Genomic DNA, 22,176 nt, shown 5'->3' with positions numbered 1-22,176 from the left:
TCCCCTGTGTAGAACGGCCGCCGGGAGGAGCCGAACCTGTCCCTCTGCATGAGTGACATGCGAGGGCAGGAAAATGAAACTAGGCCTCCGGCGAAGCCGGGGCCTAAATTTAAGCGGCGAAGCCGACAAGCAGGCACAATCGGCGCGGTTCTCAGGCAAAAGCTAGAGAACCCGCCGGAAAAGTTAAAACAAATCACATACAGCATACTCTCACCTTACAATAAAGAACCGGGACCCCCAACATAAACGTCTCAGGTACTTAGCTGCTGAGACGCAGGGCCATGTCCCTGGGGATAAGTGCTCCGGTCCAACAGAATCCTCAAGGAGCTGTGGATGGAGACCGGACTCCTACCAGGCATGGAGACCGTGCTGGCTCCCACTTCAAGCCAGAGCCCAGAAGGGATGGTGAAGGAGCGCGGCATGTAAGGCTGCAGCCTTGTAAATCAACCTTAACAACACCGCCGACACAGTGGGGTGAGAAGGGACATACCGGGAGTCCAGACATGGACCCGCTTTTCTTCAAACGCTTTCCAAAAGTCAAACAAATCAGATGAGAATGCATGTGTGGATGTATGCCTCCTGACACAAAGCCATAAACTGGCTAGGACTGGCTACCAGGGGGTGTATAAGCTCAGAGGGAGGAGCTACACTTTTAAGTGTAGTACCTTGTGTGTCCTCCGGAGGCAGAAGCTAAACACCCATGGTCTGGGTCTCCCAAAGGAACGATAAAGAAAAATAATAAGTACTAAAAATAAAAATTAACCTGTTACTCAGCTTCCTCAGGTCTAGAGCCACTCTGGGGATTGTGTACAAACGCTTTGATGTCGCGTCAATAGTGCTGCAGCCAATCACTGGGCTTAGTGGTAGACTGCACAAGCTGATGAGCCAAGTGATTGGCTGCAGCACTAGTCACACTACAGGCTGTAAGCAAGAATCCGAGCAGTGGACCTGGGGAGGGTGGGTAGTAGATTATTTTATCTCAAGCACAACAATTTAACAAGGAATGTTCAAAGGAAAAATTAAATAATAAAACAGCTTTAAAGTCACCTAACTAAAACCGACTGAGCTCTATGAAGCTATGGATGTTATAACATCTAAATAAACTTCTTATACACACAAGCAACATTACACCATATAGCTTTTTTCTATAATAAACCACACTCATCATTGGTAAATCAGTTGAACAATCTGTTATGTCAGCCGTCTTGTTGACCTGTATCTGTCCTAGAAAGCAAAATGGTAAAATTTCATAGATATCAATAATGATAAAGTGTCTGAGACAACGTCTGTTAGTAAAGCCTATACTGTATTACTGTATAAAAGCCCTATACACATTGCAAAAGTAAAAGATTCAGGGCCAGAAAGGAACTTTTTATTTATTTATTTTTTATTTTTTTTTTTTTAAAGCTGGCGAAACCTGTACAGGTTAATATGACTAATTATTATTCAGCAGGTCATAGTGAATGCAGCTACAGTCTTCATTTCAGAATTTCTGGCTGTGGACATGTGTCACTCACAATCAGCAATTTCTTATGATTTTCCAATATGGGTCAATACAAAATTTTGGCTGTCCAGAAAAAAAAAAAATTTAGTGGGCAACCCTGATCAAGTGTTTACCCAACACAACCAATCATGAGGGGCCTACAGCACTTGTTAAAAACTGCTATACAAGAATCATCCATAGAAAAATTAAGTGATCATTTTGATGAAAAGAAAAAATATATATGAGATCAAGACACCATCACTCACCTGGCTCAGATTTCTTCTTTGGCGCACTCTTCTTTTTTGGAGCTGGTTCTTGCTTGGGGTCTTCATTGCTCACAACAGAGTCAGTATTTTTAGGAGATTGAGTGTTAGTGACTGAGGTGCTTTGCTTTGTGCTAGGTTTAGCACCAACCGTAGGAGCCTGCTTTGTGTTTGGCTTTGGTTCAGACTGAGGAGCCTGCTTGCTGCCTGGTTTTGCATCAGCCTGAGGAGCCTGCTTGTAGCCCGGCTTGGCATCGGCCTGAGGAGCCTGCTTGTTGCCCGGCTTGGCATCGGCCTGAGGAGCCTGCTTGTTGCCCGGCTTGGCATCGGCCTGAGGAGCCTGCTTGTTGCCCGGCTTGGCATCGGCCTGAGGAGCCTGCTTGTTGCCCTGCTTGGCATCGGCCTGAGGAGCCTGCTTGTTGCCCTGCTTGGCATCGGCCTGAGGAGCCTGCTTGTTGCCCTGCTTGGCATCGGCCTGAGGAGCCTGCTTGTTGCCCTGCTTGGCATCGGCCTGAGGAGCCTGCTTGTTGCCCGGCTTGGCATCGGCCTGAGGAGCCTGCTTGTTGCCCGGCTTGGCATCGGCCTGAGGAGCCTGCTTGTTGCCCGGCTTGGCATCGGCCTGAGGAGCCTGCTTGTTGCCCTGCTTGGCATCGGCCTGAGGAGCCTGCTTGTTGCCCTGCTTGGCATCGGCCTGAGGAGCCTGCTTGTTGCCCTGCTTGGCATCGGCCTGAGGAGCCTGCTTGTTGCCCGGCTTGGCATCAGCCTGAGGAGCCTGCTTGTTGCCCTGCTTGGCATCAGCCTGAGGCGCCTGCTTGTTGCCAGGCTTGGCATCAGCCTGAGGCGCCTGCTTGTTACCCTGCTTGGCATCAGCCTGAGGACCCTGCTTATTGCCTGACTTGGCATTGGCCTGAGGAGACTGCTTGTTGCCCAGCTTCGCATCAGTCTGAGGAGACTGTTTGTTGCTAGGCTTAGCTTCAGCCTGAGGAGACTGCTTTGTGCTTGGCTTGGCTTCGGCCTGAGTAACTTGCTTGCTGCTCGGCTTTCCTTCAGCCAGAGGAGCCTGCTTGCTGCTCAGCTTTGCTCCCACCAGAGGAGCAAGTTTTGGACTTTGTTTTGCTCCAACCGAAGGAACAGCAACCACTGGCACTTTGGCAGATGCTTCCAAAACTGAAGCAGGTTTAGAAACGGCTTTGGTCACAGCCACAACTGGAGCCTGAGACGCTTCAACTTTCTGGACCTTCTTTTCCTGCTTTTTCTTCTTGTCTTTTGGAGAAGGAACAACCTTTTCAGAAGCTAGAGTCACAATTGTTACAGGGCTCAAAGTTTCCTGAGCTTTCACAACTTGAGGTTCCATTTCAACTCTTTTCTGTTGGTTAGTTTCCATAGTCAGTTGATGTTCCGGTAATTTTCCATTGGGTTTGTCCTCCTTTTTCTTTGGCTTTGCTTTCTTTTCAATGAGTTTATCTTTCTTCTTTTTATCCACTTTGGGTTGGCCTTTGTCATGATCTTTACGCTGCTTGGCCAAAGCTTCTTCATAAGATGTTTCCTTCATAGAAAAACTGGACACCAGAAAAATGCCGATGGCCGAGATAACCATGAAACCTCCAAACACCATCACTCCTAACGTCTGAGGATCATATATATCCATTTTGATTTTCTTTCAGGATACCTTAAAAAGAAAAGGGAGTCAGTTTAGGAAAACAAAATCAAAGAGGAAAAAAAAATAAAAATCAGGACATGCTAATACGAGAGCCAAGAAATATGTTTTTAGTCTGCTCGCCCATGTTTAAACATTCCAAGACCCAGAGCAATCTGTATGTCAGGAAATTAAACTGATCTGCAAAAGGTCATGTACAGGTTGGCATTTTATAAGTACCTACCATGGAAAAAGCATCCTGCACAAATGCAACATTAAAAAAAAAAATACAATCTAGTAGCATTGTAAATAATAGGAGTATTTTGCATGTCTAACCTGAAATAAAAGGTAACCTGTGTTTGTTTCTTTGACAACTTTTAGCTTCAAAGAGGAAATCATAAGGCTATGCCACATATTACGGAGACCACGTTCCGAATTCTTTGTAGGGTTTGGGTTTCTTAATACTTTTTTCCCCAAAATAGGAAATGAACATTAAGGAAATGCTGGATCCATCACACGAGGACCAACATAACCTGCAGGACCCAACAGACCAAGCTGACTGTTATGGGGTCTTACTCTACTCGACAAAGAGGGGAGCATGTTGTGTCATTTTTAGGGATAATCGAATACTTCGATTATTCGGCTTCGCGAATATTTTCCGAATAGCTCGGCGCTATTCGCGAATATTCGATGTGCAATGTAAGTCTATGGGAAACCCGAATAACAACTATTCGGTACTATTCGGGCTTCCCATAAACTCAAACTGCGCATTGAATAGTGGCGAGGTATTCGGAAAATATTTGCAAAGCCGAATATACAGTTAGGTCCAGAAATATTTGGACAGTGACACAATTTTCGCGAGTTGGGCTCTGCATGCCACCACATTGGATTTGAAATGAGACCTCTACAACAGAATTCAAGTGCAGATTGTAACGTTTAATTTGAAGGTTTGAACAAAAATATCTGATAGAAATTGTAGGAATTGTCACATTTCTTTACAAACACTCCACATTTTAGGAGGTCAAAAGTAATTGGACAAATAAACCAAACCCAAACAAAATATTTTTATTTTCAATATTTTGTTGCGAATCCTTTGGAGGCAATCACTGCCTTAAGTCTGGAACCCATGGACATCACCAAACGCTGGGTTTCCTCCTTCTTAATGCTTTGCCAGGCCTTTACAGCCGCAGCCTTCAGGTCTTGCTTGTTTGTGGGTCTTTCCGTCTTAAGTCTGGATTTGAGCAAGTGAAATGCATGCTCAATTGGGTTAAGATCTGGTGATTGACTTGGCCATTGCAGAATGTTCCACTTTTTTGCACTCATGAACTCCTGGGTAGCTTTGGCTGTATGCTTGGGGTCATTGTCCATCTGTACTATGAAGCGCTGTCCGATCAACTTTGCGGCATTTGGCTGAATCTGGGCTGAAAGTATATCCCGGTACACTTCAGAATTCATCCGGCTACTCTTGTCTGCTGTTATGTCATCAATAAACACAAGTGACCCAGTGCCATTGAAAGCCATGCATGCTCATGCCATCACATTGCCTCCACCATGTTTTACAGAGGATGTGGTGTGCCTTGGATCATGTGCCGTTCCCTTTCTTCTCCAAACTTTTTTCTTCCCATCATTCTGGTACAGGTTGATCTTTGTCTCATCTGTCCATAAAATACTTTTCCAGAACTGAGCTGGCTTCATGAGGTGTTTTTCAGCAAATGTAACTCTGGCCTGTCTATTTTTGGAATTGATGAATGGTTTGCATCTAGATGTGAACCCTTTGTATTTACTTTCATGGAGTCTTCTCTTTACTGTTGACTTAGAGACAGATACACCTACTTCACTGAGAGTGTTCTGGACTTCAGTTGATGTTGTGAACGGGTTCTTCTTCACCAAAGAAAGTATGCGGTGATCATCCACCACTGTTGTCATCCGTGGACGCCCAGGCCTTTTTGAGTTGCCAAGCTCACCAGTCAATTCCTTTTTTCTCAGAATGTACCCGACTGTTGATTTTGCTACTCCAAGCATGTCTGCTATCTCTCTGATGGATTTTTTCTTTTTTTTCAGCCTCAGGATGTTCTGCTTCACCTCAATTGAGAGTTCCTTAGACCGCATGTTGTCTGGTCACAGCAACAGCTTCCAAATGTAAAACCACACACCTGTAATCAACCCCAGACCTATTAACTACTTCATTGATTACAGGTTAACGAGGGAGACGCCTTCAGAGTTAATTGCAGCCCTTAGAGTCCCTTGTCCAATTACTTTTGGTCCCTTGAAAAAGAGGAGGCTATGCATTACAGAGCTATGATTCCTAAACCCTTTCTCCGATTTGGATGTGAAAACTCTCATATTGCAGCTGGGAGTGTGCACTTTCAGCCCATATTATATATATAATTGTATTTCTGAACATGTTTTTGTAAACAGCTAAAATAACAAAACTTGTGTCACTGTCCAAATATTTCTGGCCCTGACTGTATGAGGTAGTCGAACATCCTTAGTCATTTTGCTTGCCATTTCTTACATTATATGTGACAGCCTCCACAGCAGATGTGAATGACAACGAGCTTGTTATAACAATTAAATAGGTTCTCCGATTTCAGTGAATAATGACTATTCTAAAATGAAAGGTTCTACATTTTTTCAATACACATTCTGAATCAATGCCTTGTGGCTTTTAAGATTACCTCATGCTGTTACTTATTAAGGACCCCATAAAAATTACCCTACTGCTGGCTGTACCTGCTGGCCGAATGCCTAAAGTGTACGGTGGCTTCCTGACAGTATCGGTCAGTGGAGAGTCAACAGGTCAGTGTACACATTAGATTGCCAGAAGAAGGATCTGGTATGTCAGATTTCGGATTTGCAATCCTTGTGATCTCGGTAAAATAAGCTGCCACCAGAGGAGTAGAGTCCGGCAGTGTGTCTCCAAGAACACAGGAGCTGATCTTAGGGTACCGTCTCACTAAACGACGTACCAGCGATTCCGACCACGATCGCTGGTGCGTCGCTACAGGGTCGCTGGTGAAGCGGTCAGGCAGATCTCACCAGCGACCAGCCACTCGTGTAACGATGCTGCGCTTGATAACCAGGGTAAATATCGAGTAACTAAGCAAAAGCGCTTTGCTTGGTTACCCGATATTAACCCTGGTTACCAGCGTAAACCGCTTACAGGCTGCCAGCACTGGCTCCCTGTATACGTAGCTAGGGTACACATCGGGTTAATAAGCAAAGCGCTTTGCTTAGTTACCCGATATTTACCCTGGCTACGGGTGTAGGGAGCCAGTGGTAAGTGGTGTACGCTGGTAACCAGGGTAAATATCGGGTAACCAAGCAAAGGGCTTTTCTTAGTTACCCCATATTTACCCTGGTTACCAGCGTACGCTGCTTACACAGAGTCTGTGCGTGTTGGTCTCCCGCCGTCAAACACGCCGATGTGTGCTGCACAGCGGGAGACCAACGAGCAAAAAATGAACCAGAACAGTGTGTAACGATCAGCGATTTCACAGCAGAGGCCAGGTCGCTGCTTAGTGTCACACACAGCGAGATCGCTGATGAGGTCACTGGTACGTCACAAAACCTGTGACTCAGCAGCGATCTCGCTATGTGAAAAGTACCCCTTAGGCGAGTGATTGATTCCAGGTATGGAGGAGTCAGGAGAGATAGAGGTTATTTTCTTGCTGTGAGAGCTTTTATCTTACATAGTGTACATAGTGTTTCTGAGGAGCTCCCCAGAATCAAGTAGTCAAAGCTTGAGATCACAGCCACCTCACATCAGTCTAGTGATTTCTACACAGGAGTGAGCTGCTTTACCTCTTCCCCCCCCCCCCCCCTGTCAGTTCTGTATCTTTTATCAGTCCTGCAAAATCACCAGCCCCACCCCATTCCCTCATTGCAGTTTCCTCAACAGTTCCTAATGAACGGTCTCTCACTTTCCCAAGTCATGTACTTGTTCAAAGGCACTGTAGAGATAATGGTGTGCTGTTCAGAACAAAAACAATGACAGACCTAAGTAGAAGAGAAAGATACTGGACCAAAACGGTCACTCAAGGAGGAACAGCAACAATGAAGTGTAAGTGCTGCTGAACGCACAAGTTGAGAATAACCTGTAAGGAGCAGGTAAATGTACTGTACCTTTACTATGTCAACATTCTTCAATAATACAGCAAAAAGTTTGAGATACAAAAATGAAGTTTGAAATATGCAAAACATTTAATTAAAGGGAGAAGTAACCTTTATTTGCCCCTTTTAACAGCAATTAGATTGTAGTTAAGATACTCGACAAAAATTAAAATGCCTGTCTGATACTTTCACAACAACCTGGCTGCAACCAATGCTCGAAGAAAAGGGTTATTGATGCTGGAAGCAAATGATGTGGTTAGATTTCTACCTATAAATTACAACCCTCCGGCTATAAGCTTTCCAGCCATAAATACGGGAGCGTGCATCGGATCCCATGCGCCTGCAGCTGAAGTGGTAATGCTGCGGAAACCTCACATTTGCGTGAAGAAACTAAATCACACGCATTGCTGTGTAAGCCGAGGACTAGAGTATAATGGCCTGACAGCTGCCGAGTCATTTCGATAGGTAAACATAGAAATGCAATGTGCAAAAGTTGATGTAAAAATGACCCGATCACCAGCGCCATCTCATACTATCCTGTGAATTGGTCCAGTGCTGGATATGCGCCAATGGTTACATATGAAGGTCACATACGCGTGATATGACTATGGTCTGGTGAAGCAACGATGAAAAATAAACCTGTTCACCACTACAGGCACAAGAAAGATTATGTTGAATGAGTCTTGCAAATAAAACAGCACAACCCTTAGGCTACTTTCACACATCCGGTATTTGCTCTGCGGCACAATATGGCGCTCTGCAGAAAAACCGCAACAGTTTTTTTTGCCGCCGGTTGCGGGTTTTTTTGCATAGACTTACATTAGTGCCATATTGTGCCGCATGGGCTTGCGGTCGGTCCGGTTTTTGCCGCATGCGGCAGATTTAGCCGATGCCGCGGCCGGATAGAACGTTCCCTGCAACGTTTTTTGCTCCGGCTAAAAAAAACGCATCGCGCCGCATCCGGCCACTGCGACGCATTTTCAATGCATGCCTATGGACGCCGGATGCGGCACGATGCGGAAAAAAACGCATCCGGCCGCTGCATGCAATTTTTTCCACTGCGCATGCTCAGTAGCGTGCCGCAACTGGAAAAAAACGGACCGGCCGCACGTTAAAACTTATGCAAAGGATGCGGTGTTTTCGCCGCATCCGTTGCATAGCTTGCACAGCCGGATTGAGCCGCACTGCTCAAACCAGATGAGTGAAAGTAGCCTTACTAGTTTATTTGGCACAATCTCAAAGTGTGGGGCATTTAACCCTTTCACCACCTGACGATTTTCCGTTTTTACTTTTTTCCTCCCCTTGTTCCATGAGCCATAACTTTTTTATTTTTGCGTCAACATAGCCATCTGACTGCTTGTTTCTGGCAGGGCGAGTTGTAGTTTTTGCCATATACTGTAGTGGAAAAATGGGAAAAAAATTCCAAGTGCAGCGAAATTGCAAAAAAGTGTAATTCACCCAATTTTTATTTTTTTGGGAGGGGGGGGTGGGTTATTTACCATATTCACTATGTGGTAAAACTGACTTGGCACTATGATTCCGCAGGTCAGTATTAGTTCGTAAATATCAACACATGGATACTTTTTAAAAGGGAACCTGTCAGGTTCAATATGCACCCAGAACCACAAGCATATTACTATAACCGCTGCTTAACCGTCCCTGTATACACTAGCATAGATCTTTAGAAAACGTATTTCTAAAGATCTTCTATCGTATACTAATGAGCTCGGGGACTAGTCCCAAGGGCGTTGCTTCCCTTGCTAGTCGGCTCCATTAGCATGTTAGTACGTCCCTGTGGTCCCCTGTGGGCGTGCCAACATGCTAATGAATGTGCAGCGTCACAGGATGATCTCACTCACCTCTCCGCCGCCATTGCGTCCGACACTGGTTTTCGGCTCAGTGCACATGACCCCGGATTTTGGGTCATGCGCACTATGAAGCCAGGTGTACGCGTCCTGGATTCAATCTGAAGTAATGCGCATGACAAACTCCGAGGTCATGAGCACTGAGCCGCAATCCAGCGTCAGACGCAATGGCAGCAGAGAGGTGAGTTAGATCCTCCTGTGACGCTGCACATTCATTAGCATGTTAGCACGCCCACAGGGGCCCACAGGGACGTACTAACATGCTAATGGCGGCGACTAGCAAGGAAAGCAACACCCTTGGGGCTACTGCCCTCGCTCATTAGCATAAGATAAAGGATCTTTAGAAATACTTTTTCTAAAGATCTTTTTATCTATGCTAGTATATACAGGGACGGTTAGGCAGGGATTAGTAATATCTACCCAGAACTGCTAGTGGTTCTCTGTGCATATTGGACCTGACAGGTTCCCTTTGAGTAGTGAAAAAAAATTCAGAAATTTGTCAATTTTCGGAGACCCGTACCGTTCTCATTTTTTGGGATCAGGCGTTCACAGGAACTACATCATGACAGACACAGGTATGATCAGCTGACCCTGGCTGTCATGGGAACCCATCGGCGCCCCATGATCATATCACAAGGCCGCCGATGGGAGCGGGGATTGAGGCGCCTCCCTCCGGAAAGCATTACATCCCGCTATCAGAGATTGAGAGCAGAATTTAACTAGTTAACAGGTGCGGATGGATCCTGACCCACCAGCACCTGTTAGGCTATGTGCGCACTTTGCAGTTCAATTCTGCAGCGTGAAAGTCCCTGCGTGTGTGTCTCAGAACGCAGCCGAAAAAGCTGCGTTCTGAGACGCATTCAGCAGAACGCAAAGTGCGGACATTCCTGGAGAGAATTCATGCATCCAGAACGCACATTTTTCACAGTACACACCCACTCGGCTCTGCAGCATCCCCATAGACTTGCAGCAGAGCAGAGTGGGACCGCACTGTCATGGCTGGCTGTGGGACATTGCCGCACGATCAGAATGAACTCTGATGAACTTTACCCGACTTCATTGTGATCGTGCGGCTCTATGCGTGTGCCGCGGCTTGATTTGCGGTCACACGTGAAGGACTCACCTGTGATCGCAAATCCCGAGTGACTGCCGTGAGCCGCGCAGTCAGCTGTGCTTTCACTCAGGTTACTCGTGGCCACAGCTGCAGTCCTCCACCTGAGAGCTGTGGCCGCGAGTAACCTCAATGACAGCACAGTTGATCGTGCGACTCACTTCAGTTGCTGCATGGAGCTCACAGGAGCGGCGGTGTTCTAGTGCCACTCCTGTCAGCTTCCGATATAGCAGAGCTGGAAGCGTCGTGGGACTTTGCGCGGATTACATCGGAACTGGAGGTGGTTTTGAGGGATTAATAAAGTGGTGAAAGAGGATGTTTTTTTGTCTTTCATTTCAAATAAATGATTTTTTGGATGTGTGTGTTTATTTTCTTTAACTTACAGATTCATCATGGCAGGCGTCTCACCGATGATTAACCTAGGACTTAGTGGCAGCTATGGGCTGCTGCCATTAACTCCTTATTACCCAGTTTGCCACCGTACCAGGGCAATTCGGGATGAGGTGGTAAAGTCCCGGGACTGTCGCATCTAATGGATGCGGCAATGCCGGGCGGCTGCTGGCTGGTATTGTGAGGCTGGGGGGCTCCCCATAACGTGGAGCTCCCCATCCTGAGAATACCAGCCTTCAGCCGAGTGGATTTACCCTGGCTGGTATCCAAATGGGGGGGACCGCACGTCGGTTTTTTTTTTTCATCTATTTATTTATTTTTTTACTGCTCGATATAGACATGCCCACCGGCGGCTGTGATTGGTTGCAGTGAGACAGCTGTCATTCAGCGTGGGGGCGTGTCTGACTGCAACCAATCATAGGCGCCGGAGGGCGGGGGAAGCAGGGAATACGTAATGGATTAATGAGCGGCCGGCATTTTCAAAAGAGAAAAAGCCGCCACAGTGTGAACACCGCCGGTGATCGTGGATTGGTGAGTATGAGAGAGGGGGTGAGAGGGAGAGACCGACATGGACAGAAAGAGAGACAGAGACATAGAGAGAGAGAGAGAGAGAGACCGACAGTGAGAGAAAGACGAAAGACCTGCCTTTGTTATGTTAAATAAAAACATGTGGCTCGCAACAATAATGCAATGCAAGCGCACTGCTTAACATTTTGGCAGCGATTTACTACAACTCATTGATTTCAATGGGTGTAGAACGCAGCCAAAATGGCAAAAACAATTGACATGCTGCTTCTTTGAACACATGGGTTTTGCCCAAAATTATGCAAATTAAAAGCAGCGTTTGGAAACGCAAAGTGCGGACAAGAAATTCACATTTTCCATAGACTTTGCTGGAAAATCAAAACGCATGCCTTTTGGCATGAAAACGCTGCAGTTCAAAACTGACTTAAAAAGCAGCTGAAAAGCAGGTGGAAACAGACAGTGCGGACACAGCCTTAGGGTACCTTCACACTTTAGCGATGCAGCAGCGATCCGACCAGCGATCTGACCTGGTCAGGATCGCTGCTGCATCGCTACATGGTCGCTGGTGAGCTGTCAAACAGGCAGATCTCACCCGCGACCAGTGACCAGCCCCCAGCCAGCAGCAACATGCAAGCGACGCTGCGCTTGCACGGAGCCGGTGTCTGGAAGCTGCGGACACTGGTAACTAAGGTAAACATCGGGTATGGTTACCCGATGTTTACCTTAGTTACCAGCGCACACCACTTAACTTAGCGTGTGCAGGGAGCAGGAACCGGCACTGGCAGCGTGAGAGCTGCGGAGGCTGGTAACGAAGGTAAATATCGGGTAACCACCTTGGTTACCCGATGTTTACCTTGGTTACAGCTTACCGCAGACTGTCAGACGCCGGCTCCTGCTCCCTGCACATTCAGGATTGTTGCTCTCTCGCTGTCACACACAGCGATGTGTGCTTATCAGCGGGAGAGCAACAATAAAAAAAACGAACCAGGGCTGTGTGTAACGAGCAGCAATCTCACAGCAGGAGCCAGATCGCTGCTCAGTGTCACACACAGCGAGATCGCTAATGAGGTCACAAAAAACGTGACTCAGCAGCGATCTCAGTAGCGATCTCGCTGTGTGTGAAGTACCCCTTAGAGAGGCACATGACATGTCATCAGATCAGGAGATATTTGCAAGATCGCATCAAAGGGAGGGACGCAACCTTGGGAGTACCGGTATGTACAAGGTCATGAAGGGGTTAAAGCCAAGTCCTCAGCCCCCTGTCTTATCATCACTCTCCCGTATTTTCATCCTTTTTCATCGTTGCTCTTGTCCCATGGCCCCAACTTGTGCCCGCAACCTCTGACTGGCCGGAAGTTAGAAGTTACGTCACAAGCGCTCAATGCAACTCTATGAGAGCCAGAACAAGGCTCTCAGATGTGTATAGATATGTGACCTCTGGTTGCCGGCAGGTCACAAATCACCGAAGGACCAGAATGACACTGGAAACAGATGAACATAGGGGCAGGCGAGTATAAGACAGGGGGCCGAGGACTTAGATTTAAAGCACCACTCCAATGGTTAAAATTAAAAAAAAAAAAAAAATCACCTCTGGAGTGGCGCTGTATTGCATTTTATGTATTAATATTTTTCTATACCCAGTGAACCCGTTAGATTAAGGGGGTGAAGATAACTTATAGGAGTGATGAGCGAATAGTAAAATATTCGGGTTTGGATTATTCGTACCGAATACCTAGTACTATTCCAGAAAGGAAAAAAGTTCTCCAGATGTCCAAAACGCGTGCCATCATTCACGGTCAACCTTTGGTTTTAATATGTTAAACCTGCGTTTTAAATGCATATCCAATAAAATAGGAATTTTATCGTAATTGTTGGATGCTGGAGAACTTTTTCCCTTTCTGGATTACATAGCCTGGCCGGCTCTATTAGCCGTGCACCATCCGAAAACTACTAGTCTTCATGTGGATCGGGTGAGCTGGATGTACTTTCTCTCTTTGCTAGTACTATTCCAGTATTTGTCACAAATAAACCTAATGCAAGTCACTGGTAAACCTCAGCATTTTTCTGGGAAATCTTCAAGACAAATAGTTGGGTTCCCCATTGACTTGCATTAGGTTTCTTATTGATGACAAATACTGGAGTTAGGTATTTGGTACAAATAACCCAAAGCCGAATATTTTACTATTTGCTCATCACTTGTTATTACCGATTTGAGGACAGATAAGAACTTACAGATCTGTGGGGGTCCAAACGTTGGGACCTGTAAAAATTAGCAAAATGGGGCACTTAGATCCCCTCCAGTATAGAGCAGCAATGCTAATCTATTCTTCCTCTATGATCCACACTTTTTATGAGTAAAAAGTCAAATACTCAGCAGTCCATAGGAAATGAATGGAGCAGCAGTCAGGCCCATTTACACACAACGATATGTCGTCGGGGTCACGGAATTCGTGACGGACATCCGGCATCGTTAGCGACGTCATTGCGTGTAACAGCTCCGAGCGAGTGTTAACGATCAAAAATACTCACCTAATTGTTGATTGTTGACACGTCGTTCATTTTCAAAATCTCGTCGGTCGTTGTAGACTCAGGTTGCTCGTCGTTCCTGAGGCAGCACACATCGCTACGTGTGACACCCCAGGAACAACACCGTACCTGCGTCCTCTGGCAACGAGGTGGACGTGTCGTTAATGTGGCTGCTCTCCGCCCCTCCGCTTCTATTGATCGGCCGCTGTGTGCCGCACGAACCTCCCCCTTAACAAAGAGGTTGTTTGCCGGCCACAGCGACATCGCTAGGCAGGTAATTATGTGTGAAGGGGACTAACGCTATTGTGCGCCACGGGCAGCGATTTGCCCGTGACGCACAAACGACAGGGGCGGGTGCTTTCACGCTGCGTGTAAAGCAGCCTTCAGGCCCGATCACCGCAGAATCATTCGTGCTGACGATGTTGTGTGTACTGAGGAAATTATCCAGCCCTGTTTAAAAGCTGTTATAGTATCTACCATTACAACCTATTGTAGTAGGGCATTCCACAGTCTGACTGCTCTAACTGTAAAGAGCCCTTTAGCTGCCAAATTTGTCTTGTAAGAATATAACTGATTTGGTCCTTTTGTGCTTTATGAAAGAGGGTGGGTAAGATCACAGAGCCCCTGAATAATTATGAACTCATTTTCACAGTCATGTAGAAAACTTATTAAAGCCACAATTCATAGTAAATAAGGATTAAAGCCACAAGGGCAAACACATGCACAGACCCCAGACTACACTATGTCAGTGACCTACAGCTTGGTTTCCTGACATATATTCTTAGACCAGGTGCTATATCAGTCTTTCCACTTTTGAGACTTTTTTTTTTCCTGGACAGGGCAGCGTTTACCTATACGGGAAAACCCAGGAAATTTCCTGAAAATGGAAACACTAGCCGCACTGTGCCTTGTCTGGAGGCAGACACTAGCAGCAGACATGTCTGCCAACACTCCGGCTGTTTAAGCATGCATCCAAAACAGACACGTGTTATTTTACATGGACCTCTACCTGCCACTCAAATATTTAGGAACTTCATGGCAAGAGAAGAAAAAATGTATTTTGCACACTTGGAATAAAATAATACAACGTGCGGCGGCTGAATTAATTTTGATCTGTTAAGTCTTAGATTCTCAAGTTACAGAGATTATAGATATTCTACATATTTTCCTCTTTTAGCAGCAGCTACCTTCCCCCTGGGTGGCCGAGCAAGAACAAATACTCAGAGAACAACATTTTTTTTAAAAAAATAAATCTCAAGTATAAGCTACCGATGACTGCGCTGAGAGTTAAGTATAATATATATATATATATATATATATATATATATATATATATATATATATATATATATATATATATATATATATATATATATTAGTCCAACGTTACAAGAAGTTACTTTATTGAATTACATTCACAAATGCCAGCAAGACAGGCGCACGCAAGCATCGTCCCATAATGCTTCATCATGAAAGATATACAGCATTTGCCGAGTACCTAGAGAGGTGGGAGAGCAAAAAATTAAAAAATTAAAAAACAGAAGAAGAACTAAGATGACAGATATTACAGTAGGTTCCAGATGCTGAAACAGCAATGGTCAGATTCTGCAGTCAGAGCCGGGACATGTGAAAAGTCACCATTCCAGTGCTCCGGACACGTCTGCATTACTGAAAGCGTGCGGCACCCGGCAGAGGCGACAGCGGCACCCGGCAGAGGCGACAGCGGCACCCGGCAGAGGCGACAGCGGCACCCGGCAGAGGCGACAGCGGCACCCGGCAGAGGCGACAGCGGCACCCGGCAGAGGCGACAGCGGCACCCGGCAGAGGCGACAGCGGCACCCGGCAGAGGAGACAGCGGCACCCGGCAGAGGAGACAGCGGCACCCGGCAGAGGAGACAGCGGCACCCGGCAGAGGAGACAGCGGCACCCGGCAGAGGAGACAGCGGCACCCAGCAGAGGAGACAGCGGCACCCAGCAGAGGAGACAGCGGCACCCAGCAGAGGAGACAGCGGCACCCAGCAGAGGAGACAGCGGCACAAGGGAGAGGCGACAGCGGCACAAGGGAGACACGACAGCGGCACCCAGGTGAAGCGAGAGCGAAAACAGTGCGGCACCTGGGGAGAACCGGTATTGCATCCGAACACCTTCATAATGCTAAATAAACCCACAAATGAACCCTATATCTGCCTGTTAATAGCATTATTGGACCGAACAGGTTGCCTTTAATGACTGTTTCACCCTACATATGAAAATGATCACAATTTGCATGGTATAATTGGTTACTCACACACCTGACTATAATCTCAGCAAAAGTCCTGTGCAAATGTACATAGAAGAATTAAAGGGGTCTGGAACAATAAAAGCAGGGAGGAAGGAGGGGAAAAAAAAAAAAAAAAAAAAAAAAAAAAAAAAAAAAAATCACACACTCGACAACCAGGGGCAACAGAAGTAAGAAAAGAATAAGATCAGTACCCGACATCAAATCTTCTTTAAATACAACTTATGGGGGGGGTTGGTAAATAATTAAAAAAATAAATAAAATAACTGCCATAGCCGCAAAGTGTAATAAAGAGGACTTACTGAATTATTTTTTTGAAGACTGTCTCAGAAAACAAAGCATTCTGCTGTAAAAATGAATGAAACAAAGGTAGGAAGGCGGGGGCGGGGGGAGGAGAGAGAAGGAGAAAAACCTATCTGTGGATTCTAGTACAAGAACTTTCTGATTTCCTTCTAACAGAGGCCAAAGTTCATTCCGGGAGGTTTAAAGCAGTGTCATATCTTCCATCGTGACCATCTTACGCCTACTGGCTCACGATTACTGGGGCAGATTATCTTTCTGAAGGTTTCTCAAGGAACATTAGTTATGTGACAAGGGATCATTCATTCCCAGGCAATAGGATCACATATATGCAAACCAGTCTCAGGGCACTCACACCAAGGTGTTAAACTGTAACTGATATTTGCTTCCTTTTAGTACAGTACTATTGTATGATAGCCTATAAAATTTTAACCCTCCCCCCCCGGGGAAAAAAAAAAAAAAAGATAAAATATTGTATTTTTTGTTTTATAAGACGCACCCCAAATGTAAACATAAGAAAAAGGTTAAAAAAAAAAAAAAAAAAAAAAACAAAAAAAAAATGTGGTATATAATATAATTATAATCCAGTGGTATCTTACCGGGGAGGTGGTGGAGCAGGGGCTTCAAAGAAATGGCGGCCGAAGTCGTCACGTGCGTAGATGAGAGCTCCACCTGTGCATGTGTCGACTCTGAACCATTATTTAAAAGCCGTTACCGCCGACATCTTCAGAATGGCCCAAGCATCGCGGCCGCGCCGCCCGCCACACAGAGCAGGGCCGCCCGCCGCACAGAGCAGGGCCGCCCGCCACACAGAGCAGGGCCGCCCGCCACACAGAGCAGGGCCGCCCGCCACACAGAGCAGGGCCGCCCGCCACACAGAGCAGGGCCGCCCGCCGCACAGAGCAGGGCCGCCCGCCGCACAGGATTGCCCTGCCTCCTGTGACCCTTCTCTCCCCCCCCCCCCCCCGGTAAACTACATTCGGATTTTAAGATGCACCCCTCATTTTCCTCCCAAATTTTTGGGAGGAAAAGTGCATCTTATAATCCGAAAAATACGGTATATAATATACATATACACACACACCACATATAATAGTACTTTGATTTTTAGAGCTCAACACGGTGACACAGCGTGGCTCAAAGTACAGTGAGGTGTCAAACAAGGCTGCATCCTGTCACTATGTCTCTTCAATATACAGTATATGCAGAAGCCATTTTCAGGGAGGCTGAACTTCCCGTAAAAGAAGGTATTAGGCTATGTGCGCACGCTGCGTTTTTTTTGACGCTGCGTTTTTGTGCGTTTTTGGCCGCTAAAAACGCACAAAAACGCACCTGCGTCGAAAAAACGCATAAAAACGCATGCGTTTTTACCGCGATTTGGTGCGTTTTTGGCTGCGTTTTTTATCTCTGCATTTTGCTACATTTTTCCAATGCATTGCATGGGCGGAAAACGCAGAAAAACGCAGGAAAGAATTGACATGTCCATTTTTTTTTTCAAGCTCAAAAACGCAGCTTAAAAAAACAGTTGTGTGCGGACAGCAAAAATGAAAACTCAGACTTTGCTGGGGAAGCAAAGTCATGCAGTTTTGAGGCCAAAAACGCACCTGAAAAACGCACAAAAACGCACTGTGCGCACATAGCCTTAAAATTGCTGGAAGAATCAGCAACCATCTTAAATACACAGATGATACAACATTGATCGCAACAAGCATGGATGAAATGAAGGACATTACGAAGTGTCAGGATGGAAAGCTCAAACACGGGACTCCTACTCAATACAAAGAAGACAAAAATATTGACTATTGCCTGGTATAAGCAGGATATATTTGAGATGGACAGCAATCAATTGGAAGTTGAAAAGGACTTCAATCTACTGGGATCAATGATCACTCAAGATGCAGTGACGACACCAGAAGTCAATTGAAGAATAGCTATGGGCGAAGCAACAGTACAGTCACTAGACAATGTCCTCAAATCGAGGAATATTTAACTGGTGACGAACACACGTACATAGTCTGGTCATTTATGTAGTAACAAATGGATGCAAACCTGGACGATAAACAAACAAGACAGTAGAAGAATCACCAGTGTCATCCAAGTAGCCGCCCATAATCTTGCGCATGCGCAGTGACACTATCGCTGGACAGCACTTTTCAAATCGCCAGCGCCGGTGATCTTATTGCGCATGCGCGAGATTATGGGCAGCTACTTGGATGACAATGTCATCACCAGCGTCATCCAAGTACCCGCCCGTAATCTCACGCCTGCGCAATAAGATCACCGGCGCTGGCGATTTGAACAGTGCTTAGTCCCGCGATAGTGCCACTGGGCATGCGCGATACTTCAGGAGCACTGTGGAAGATGTGGGCGGCGGCCTCATCTGTGTGTCAATCAATACTGGGGGACGGCGAACAGAGCAGCAGGAGAGGGAATAACGGACGCAATACAGCCTGCCCCCATGGCCAGAAAAGCTCATTAGCATGCCAAAAGGTAAGATTTTATAAAGTGTTTATTTAGGTCTGAAAGGGGGCTCAGTAGCAAGAGGAACCTTTCTAGAATGCATCCCAGGAGCTGCAGAAGGGGATTCTTTTAGTTTCATAGCGAAAATTCTAGTGACAGGTTCCCTTTAAAGGGGTGGTTCACCTCTGTTCATAACTAGCCACTTTGATATTATGTTGAGAAACAAGGTTTCTCTCAAATATCTGCTGTTGTCAATAATGGTTGTGAGTGGCGCTATTGCGGTCCGCTCACCCCTTCACGTGACACCCGGGCTCCATGACCTCTGATGTCCAGTGATGTCACGTCAACTTCCTGTTGACCCAATATCGCCCCGGCCGGCCCCAGTCTCTGTGAGTGACTGGGCTGTGGGAGATATTTCACCACTCATCACAGCCCAGCGTCGCTCCTGCTTGTGGTGCTCTACAGTGAAGGAGGAGGGAGCAGGGAGATGCTGCGCTGTGATGAGTGGTGAAAACACCACCCACGGTCCAGTCACTCAGGAAGACATGACACCAGAGGTCACGGAGCCCGGAGGTCACGCAAAAGGGGGTGAGCGGACCGCAATAGCATCACTCACAGGCACTATTGGTACCACAAGGTATTTGAGAGAAGCCTTGTTTCTCAACATAATATTTGTGTGGCCAGTAATAAAAACAGGTGAACAAACCCTTTAAGCCTTATTTAAAGATAACATTAGTATTGTACTACAAAATCACCTGACAAATTCCCTTTAAGGCATTTAATGTGTTTGACTGTCATTTTAGGTTGTTTGTATAAGAAGGCATACACTTCATTTGTTAGACCAAAGTGTCCTATGATGATGGGAGACTTCAGCCTCTTTTCTATCACATCTGTTTATGGACCAGTCTGTGTTACAAACCACGTAAATTTAGGCAAAAGTTCAAAAAAATCTTAGTCCCATGTGTAGTTGTAAAAAAGATAAATAATATTATATTATACTATTATTATTATTATTATTATTATTATTAATAAATAAAATAATAGGTAAAGCAACCTTGGCTTTACTCAGTGCCCCCAGACACATTACAGAGTCTACAACGCCAGTTCTGGTATTGTCCGCAGCGATGACGACAAATCGCCAGTGCGGCAGATGGTGACCGAGCACAGTGGCCTTTTTTGTGTAGACGGTCGGTTGCCCCGCTCAGAGCCGCTGAGCTCACAGATTAGTTACTGTATTACTGACATGATGTCAGCGCTGCAGCCAATACCAGACACTAGGAGCAGCGGTGGAGACTCAGTAGTGGACCTGGGGATAGCGAGTAAAGGGCAGGTTTTTTTTTTTTACCAAGATTTTCTGAAAGGGGACAGCGCCTTTAACAAAAGAACTAAAATGTATGCAGCCTCTTATATGAGAATCATGTGGCTGATCTGCCTGCAATTTCTGGATTACCGAGGATAGAAAATATGGAGAAAGTGCAGTTATTTTCATCAGTGTTGGATGTTAACCGTGACGATGTGTAATGCTGAGGCAGGATGGCGAGTGAATACCTATGCATTCAAAGTCTCAAACACATGAGGCACTCACCATGAAGCATGCATGCTACTACGCTCTATGGCCCAGATTCATGCATCGTCACTTGTGGGGCAAGATTGGTCTCAATTTTTACTTCGCAAGGTTCTTTCTTTACAATGCGCACTGACAGTGCACTCTCCTGCAGGCTCATTATAGGCGCTGAGGGAGTGCGCTGTCACTGTGTATTAAAAATAATAATTGCACAGTGCTCAGTAGGGCAGAGACTAGCCCAGCCCCTGTAACGGATGTCACCGATTATGTTTTCTTTCAGGGAGGGGGCATAGGCTGCAGCAGTGATCACAGCCTCTACCCCCTGGTGACATCTCGTTTAAGTATCCCAGCATGCACTGGGGGGTTCTCAAACAAAATGTCATCAAAAAGAAGGTAAAAAATATATGTATATATAAAGCCACAAGATAGTGTAGTTAAGGAACAATTGGGACTTTTTAAATTAAAGAATATTAGAAAAGAGATTAGATTATAATGGACAGACATTTAAGAATAAAATAAATGTTCGTTTTGGACCATCCCGTTATGTTTCTACCTTCAGGAGCGCAACCACTTCACTGCTTCCTGCCAATCGGGGGAATTGACTGACCGCTTGGGCGAGCAGCAAGATCTGGCCGCTCACACAAGTGCGTTCCCGTGCTGCTAGCAGGGACAGCTTTACGTTGGGTCCACATGTCCTGTAATCGTCCGTTAGAACGAATCCCGGATACGTAAGGAAAAAAAGTTCTGCAAACACAACTTTTTTTGGCCGTTGCTAAATAACTAATTTTTGTGGATCAGTTTTTTTTTTAACATTGGAGTCTATGGAGAACGGATCAGTTAACAGATTGCTATTGTATTTGTAACGGATCTGTTTTTGTTTGTTGCTTGTTTTTTTTTGTTTTTTGTTTTTTTTTTTTTACAGGATCCGTTTCAAAGGGAAGATAAATAGCAATCCGTTAACGGATCCGTCCTCCATAGGCTCAAATGTTAAAAAAAAAAAAACGGATCCGGCAGAAATCATTTTGTCAACGGATCTGTGCAGCATCTGTTCTAATGGATGATTATAAGACGTGTGCCTCGTCAGAAACAAACTTCTTGAAAACACTACTTACAAGAAGTAAACGCTTGCAATTGTGCATTCCTTGCCTATGAAACCAGCTACCTCTGAGGCGGCTGGTAACCTCGGCAGTGAGCTGTACACTAAACAACTAAAAATATTTAAAATGGAGGGGTTTTGATAAAAGGTGAAGTTGCACGGTTACAATTTTACCCACCAGCAGATAAGCCAACCGCTTTAAATGATTATTCCCAACATTACAAGTAATCACCCATACCTCAACCCACTGCTCAAATCAAAGTCCATCGAAGCGCTGGGGACTCTCAGGCTGCAGCAGTGACAGTAATTAGAGTACAAGACTGCGGAGACCAGAGCTGCCGAGACCCACACAAGTCATCAGTGCTGGAAATGTGTGCTAGGGTTCGGTTCCACTTGCGTTTTGCACGGACAAGTGCAATCCGATAAAACATCAGATTGCTCTCACTCTAGTGCAAAACTATGGGGCAGTGACCATCGGCGATTGATTTCTCATGCCATAGCGGCATGAGGAATAAATCACAGCATGCTGCATTTAGCAGCAAGTCTCAGCTCACACGCCCCCATAC

At 45.8% G+C, this 22,176-nt stretch overlaps 1 protein-coding gene across 4 annotated transcripts in view; it reads right to left on the bottom strand.

The window, feature by feature from the left end:
• RRBP1 (ribosome binding protein 1) overlaps nucleotides 1–22,176 on the bottom strand; it is a 181,532-nt gene that overhangs the window by 144,706 nt on the left and 14,650 nt on the right. For all 4 annotated transcript variants that reach the window (XM_075339404.1, XM_075339405.1, XM_075339406.1 and 1 more), the window contains exon 2: nucleotides 1,750–3,415. In XM_075339404.1, coding sequence (XP_075195519.1) covers nucleotides 1,750–3,394 — 1,645 coding nt within the window. In that variant the 5' untranslated portion in view covers nucleotides 3,395–3,415. The remainder of the gene's footprint in view (nucleotides 1–1,749; nucleotides 3,416–22,176) is intronic.

Source organism: Anomaloglossus baeobatrachus, chromosome 3 (genome assembly GCF_048569485.1).
Source record: "Anomaloglossus baeobatrachus isolate aAnoBae1 chromosome 3, aAnoBae1.hap1, whole genome shotgun sequence".
NCBI lineage: Eukaryota > Metazoa > Chordata > Amphibia > Anura > Aromobatidae > Anomaloglossus > Anomaloglossus baeobatrachus.
The sequence above is the reverse complement of the archived record's forward strand: the minus strand, read 5'-3'. Positions and strand labels throughout refer to the sequence as shown.